The sequence below is a fragment of the Zophobas morio genome, unplaced genomic scaffold (assembly GCF_036711695.1).
Source record: "Zophobas morio isolate AGI-343-1 ecotype UQ-CSIRO unplaced genomic scaffold, CSIRO_AGI_Zmor_V1 ptg000030l, whole genome shotgun sequence".
NCBI classification, from domain to species: Eukaryota; Metazoa; Arthropoda; class Insecta; order Coleoptera; family Tenebrionidae; genus Zophobas; species Zophobas morio.
The window spans coordinates 8,981,463-8,987,982 of record NW_026972135.1 but is presented as its reverse complement, the minus strand read 5'-3'; the positions used below and the strand labels follow the sequence as shown (position 1 = coordinate 8,987,982).

Genomic DNA, 6,520 nt, shown 5'->3' with positions numbered 1-6,520 from the left:
TTATGATTTAATTTATCGAAAGCCTTTGAGAAGTCCATGTATGCAACGTCCACTTGCAGTCTCTTATCAAAAGAGTCAGACATAAACTGAGTAAAAGTACATAAGTTGGAAGGAAGTAGTAGAACGGCCATACACGAAACCATGCTGAGATTCGGAGATCTTATTACGAATACTAAAAAGAAGAAATCTATGAAGAACAAGTTCAAAAACCTTACCAAAGTTACAGATCAGCGAGATAGGACGGTAGTTCTCTATCATACTTCTTTTACCTTTCTTAAAAATAGGAGTTATGATGGATAATTTCCAAATTTCAGGAAATATACAGGTTTTCAGGATTAAATTGAATAATAACATTAATGGGTAAGCTAAAGCTGACGCACAATCAGATACCAAAAATGCAGGTAGGTATATTATCATGACCTGAAAACCCAATTCGTCTTTATTTTTTTTGCAGCGTTTAAAACATCAGTTTCAGAAATACCTAAATTATTAACTGATGTTTGTAGTGCTTCAATTATATTTAATAATGGTTTAACGTGACTGGACACGATCATATCTATCTCTTTTAGGGCATTAGATGATAAATTAGCTTCACTGGTAAAAGGCAACGGTTTCATTTTTGCAGATTTGTGATCAGGATTATTATCGGACATAGGAACTATTAAACAAAAACTACAATTCCATGTTGTAAGTTTGCCCTGCTTTTTAAGAAGGTCATAGTCATCATCATCAATACCGACACAATCAGGGTGATAATTCAGTTTGCAGGATTTACATGAAATGTAATTTTCATTACGAGTAATATTACGGTTGCATTTCCCGCATTTGACCGGCATGCTTACTATATTATTAGCAAGTGAACCGTGACCAGATGATAGGGACAAGAAAAGGGATAAGAACTCGACGAAGAACCACTGATAAGATTGTAGCGAATTTCAACCCGATAAATCGATCAAAAATCACGGTTAAGGCTTACTCACCACCCCCCAGGATGGGGTTGTCGAACGTGAAACACCAAACCAAGACAGTTCCTCTAATTTAACACAATTAAACCAAGAAAAAACCATAGATTGAGCACTTTAAATCAAGAGAGACACTACAGCGGACACACTCACTCACGCCACCATGTGTTTTCAAGCTATTGATTTACAACAAGAAACTTTTTAGTATTTTTTGGTCTCATTAAAAATTATGATATTTGAAAGATTTTATATCTTTCTGTTGTTAACTTTTGGGAAAACATAAATTTCTAGGTTCCTGTTTTGTTTTGTAAAGCGCCAAATATACCTCTTTGATTTGGTGTTGTTTTTCTCTTTTTTTTTGCATGCGCCAAATGTTCTGGTCCAGAAGTAAAAAGACATTTTGGGGTGTCTAAAAACATGGTATGTTGTAAATTTTTTAGAGTGCTCGTAAGATAACTTTGCATTATTTTGGGAGATTTTAACGGTTTTTTCGTGTGACCAATTTTTGATGGTCTACACATATTTGAGTACTTTTGGAGTGGATAAAAATTTGTGATTTTTGAAGGATTTTAGACCTTATCCGGTTGTTTGCTTTTAGGTAAACAGCTAAATTTGTAGGATTCTGCCTTGATTTTTTGAGACGCCAAATGTCCTGGTCCAGAAGTAAAAAGCGATTTTGGGGTGTGTAAAAGCAAGGTATTTTGTTGTGTTTGTTTTCGGTTGTTTACTTTTGGGAAAACATTAAATTTGTAGAATTTTACCCTGTTTTTTAAAACGCCAAATGCTCTGGTCCAGAAGTAACATTTTATACTCTACTTTCCTTCACCAGATCGGTCATAAAACACGCTGAACTTTTCTCCAAAGCCGCGGAAACTTACTTCTACATCTTCTCTTACGATGGTCAAATGGGAGGTGGAAACGCGCACTATGATGGTGCTGAAGGTGTAGGACATGGCGAAGAAATAGGTTATTTGTTCTGCAGTGGAGATGGATGTAATGGTAATAATTTCCCAGAAGCTGATAGAGTGATGAGACAGCGTCTTATCAAATTGTGGACCGATTTTGCTAAATATCGGTAAGATTAGTCCTTGTGAGGCTAGATATATGTAAACCGTACATTTTAGAAACCCAACTCCAGAAGTATCAGAATTACTGCAAAATATTATATGGCCTGCAGTCTCAACAGATAATGGAGATCTTTATTACGTTGATATTAACGAAAACTTAGAAATTAAAAATCATCCGAAAGAAGCTACTTATGGTGCTTGGGTTGAACTTTACAATAGCTTGGTCTATGATGATTTCGACACCTACTAAGTGCAAACACTTTTCCTAAAATTTTGTTTAGTTATCAACACAGTTAATGAAATAAATAAGATAAAAGTAGCCATACATAATTGTACAAAAATTAACTTTACTTAAACTGTAACGTTATTATAAGAAAAGTAATTATAATATTGACGATACTAAAAATAGTGGATCTGCTAATATGGAAAAACCTTGCTGCCGAAAACTCGGGAAGATTATTTTCCAAGAAACAAGTCATCTTTTCCAAGTCTCTACTTTCCTTCAACACCGTTCCCCGAAAATTAATCGCAATCTGTAAAGTTTCCCTTGCTTCCAATAAAACAAAATCACACAAAACTACAACAATTACGATATTCGCCTAAAAACACAAAATTAGTTGGTTTCACCAAAGTCCACAGTCAACAACACTACAAAAATATTGCAAACAGCACAAAGATTCGTTATAGTAGCTTGCGAAAAATCACCACCAACAAACCCGTCGTTGTTTCTCAGTATCTTGTCAAGAAAACTAATTATAAAAGCTGTAGCATGGGTGAAGCTTAGAAGAATTCTCCAACCAAAGATGTCGTTGAAAATATCGACGGAGTCTTTTAAAACCGCCCAAGAGGTGTACACTTCTGAAAATAATTCATGTGTTTTTCCTGACAGCGTAGCTTCGAGATTTCGGTACGTCGTAATTTTTTTCATTAATAATAGTTTCGCTCTTTGGTAGTACACACTAAACGCTTTGGTAAAAACAAATAGTACAGAATAATGTATGTGATGTGCCAAAGATTCGACTAAATTTATCGTAAACATTTTAAAATAGTCGTAGTTGCCAACTTTCCACCACAAATTTATTGTTGAAATTATAACAAGACCAACTATTCCAAGGTATGCAGCGAAAGCTAAATAGTACGGTAAGAAGGTACGATTACGTTCTGGTAAGTTACTTTGAAGCTGTTTTAAATTGTTACACATTTTTTTCCATTTTTTTTGTTTGAAAATCGACCCTGATAATATCGATGTGATTGTACACATGTATAAGCTTAGATCTGTACAAATTTGTATCGTTCCCTCTAAAATGCTAAAGTCTTTCAAATCTAATCTTTTATAATTCCAAGACACCATAAAACCGATTGTCAAAATAACTGCTATACACAAGAAATATATTCTTGAACAGATGTCGTCTCGTGTTTTATCGACTGAAGGTGTTATTCCTAAAACGCTACCAAAAGTCAAGATGTACTTTATCAAATCAAACATTTCTAAAAACGTAACTCGTACGTGTGCTTTATTGACTGCAAGTGGTGAAAAGCACGCAATAAAAATACCCGTGTTAAACAAAAGAATAAGTTAATAATTGAATAGAACAGATTCGACAATGATAATAATGTTTGTGTAGAAATAAACATATCGATTGATTACTTCACCGACATTGCGTGATTTATTTTCAAGGATCGATTGCACAAACCAACAAAAATAACTCCTTTATTTCTTAAAGTATAAATTCGGTAGTTTGACACTTATATAACCATATATTCTATAATAATTAAAGTTCCAATTTATTTCCAGAAACACTTCCAGGCAAAAAACTGCTAGACTTAGAGCAAGTCCTAAAAGCAACACATAGAAGACCGCCTTGATTTCGTCAAAAGAAATCGATTCGGAAGTTTCCGTCTTAACTTTCATATCGTCCATTTTTGCTACAAAGGAACTAAACTGAACATCTTCGTACCACTTATTCGTCAGACCACTTTCGAACAACTTGATGATGACGTCGTTAAAAGTTGGAAGAAAAATTGAATTTTTTGGTACTATGAAGCTGATATAGAACGTCGTAAAACACTCATCTACGATATGTAGCAGTGGTTCTCCTTCGTCATCGACAAAATTGGTTTTGAGTACCCACATTATGTCTCTTTTTCTTTCTAATTTGGCAATACTTCTATTATAAGCCACAATATCTAGAATACTTTCCCTCGTTGGACGAACTTTCCTCTGTTTCAAATTTTTCATCACTTTTGACGTATCAGCCGTAAACGTAAAAAAAGTTGGTGCTATTGGTAGCCCTGATTGGTCTAGCTCTTCTAGAGTGTTTATGTCGTTGTAGTACGAAACAGTCGTCAAGGAACGATATAGCGTCCCTTCCACTAAACCTATAATAATAATATTAAACCCCATACAAGACACGAGAAATGGAATCTGCTTTGTTAATGGTGATATTTTGACAGGGATTCCATGCAACAGTGAGTATACTTCCCACCAAGCATTTCTGGAAGTACCCATGAGGTACCAAATAACACTACAAATAACAAAAATGAACATAATCATGAGCCATGCGGGTAGCGTGAAACTCTTCAATAATATTAGCAGTTCTGGCACTTTCTCGGCTTTAGGTACCACCGCACAAATTTGATCAGAACTATACGGTACCGTATATTCAACCATTGTGGTACCGTAATCCATCAAAAAACGACCATTGGCGCTTAGGTGCACTTGGTGGTTAAGTATCAGCGCCAGAGTTCCTGTGGCGGTACCATTTGGAAACACTCTTCCAAACTGTACATTCTCGACACCGGTTTCACCAAAAATGTCAAGCTTTAAATTTAGGTGCTCGATTAAATTACTTAGGAGAAATCCATCCACGCCTGCGAAATCCTTACGTTGAACTAAATTAGCATAAATGGGATTTTTTTGTAGGACCCGAGGGAATTTGGTGATAGCCGTTGGAGGTCTGTTTTGTATAGAGACGTGCAGACGAAATTGATTGAAATTTGACAGGCTTCTGGCAGGTGAATATTCGTTGGTGATAATGTAGCTGGTGCGATTAATATTAAATGGTAAATAGATGTAGGTGTTTCCACTGGTACATGATTGTAATAAAATATTTGAAACTTGAATCTGGATCCATATTTCGGCTAAAATGTTACTAATCGGGTCGTGCATCAACACTATGGCGAAAAAATCACAACTAGTGGAGAATATAGACCGAGGGTTTATTTGTAAGTATTTTAGTAGCAATTTATCGTTTCGAGCTATGATTATATGACCGTTTGTTGAATCAGTACGAATAGTACTGACGAACATTTTTTCCACTTTAACTGGACCAGCCATAGGTGGTACTGCGGTCCCAGTGGTTTTTACAAGGTGACTCTTTAAATGCATCTCCTGGATTGTGATGGTTACTTGAATTTTGGAAAACTGTGCTGCCAACCAATTAGCAACCAATTGTTCGTCATCTTCATTTCTGTACTTAAGTATCTCAAGACTGATTGTTGTTGTTGCTTTAAAATGAATGTACAAATGGTCGAGTAATTTCTTATGAAAAAAAATATAATAAATTAAATGAATCCGTTACATAACGATGACCAAGAAGCATGGCAAATCTTTCAGAAAAGGTTAAACGATATGAGAAGTAAACCAAATAATGACTTTGAACGATTAGTATATCGGAATATGTTTAATCAGTTTAAAATGTATGAAACCAATATTTTAAACTTGGCAAAATTAGGTTTTCTTAAAATACGCTTCCGTAATCTTCAAGTCTTTGATGAATACATTTTCTAATAAATGACAAGTCTTTGCTCTATTTGTTTAGAAGTAAAATGTCCAGATGATTTTTATAACTATAGAAATAAATATGAAAAAACATGTAAACAATGTAAAAAAGCAGTTAATTCTACTCGTTTGTTATGTGTTTGTGGTAGATATTACACTAGAACTAATTTTAAAAGGCATATAAAAACAGATTTGCATAGAAATGGATTGAATTTATTTGTATGCTAAAAATTGTTTGTTAGATTTTTTCCTATAATAAATGGAACGCAGGAACTTAAGTAATCTTCGTTTATCTGATCTGTTTATTATTGCAAAATCATTAGACATCAAATATATTAGAAAATATAATAAAGCAGACTTAATAAAAGCTATTATTAAAGCTGAAGATCAATTACATAAGGACATAAAAAACGGAAAAAAATCAATTATGCCTTTGCGGAATTTGGACAAAATCCTCATGAGCAAAGCGAATTCAGATATATTTCCATTTGATGATGATTTATTTGCTAAACGAAAGAAAAAGGGAGTTAAGAAAATCAAGTGTGACATAAGTGGAAAATATATCAAAAGCACCCGAATGCAGCTACATAAAGAGAAAGAAAAGAAAAAAAACCTAAAAACATTTCAGTTTGATGACGATATATTTGCCAAACCAAAAAAAAATAGAGTAAAGAAGATCAAATGTGATATGTGTGGAACATATATCGAGG

The 6,520-nt window shown here is 34.2% G+C and overlaps 1 protein-coding gene across 1 annotated transcript; it reads left to right on the top strand.

The window, feature by feature from the left end:
- The first annotated feature begins 1,609 nt into the window (after positions 1-1,609).
- On the top strand, positions 1,610-2,593 carry LOC135138510 (uncharacterized). The gene is made up of 3 exons (XM_064068486.1): positions 1,610-1,625; positions 1,758-2,037; positions 2,087-2,593. Exons 1-3 carry the CDS (start codon positions 1,610-1,612, stop codon positions 2,277-2,279), a joined length of 489 nt encoding a protein of 162 aa, XP_063924556.1. The 3' UTR covers positions 2,280-2,593.
- Positions 2,594-6,520: the final 3,927 nt, after the last annotated feature.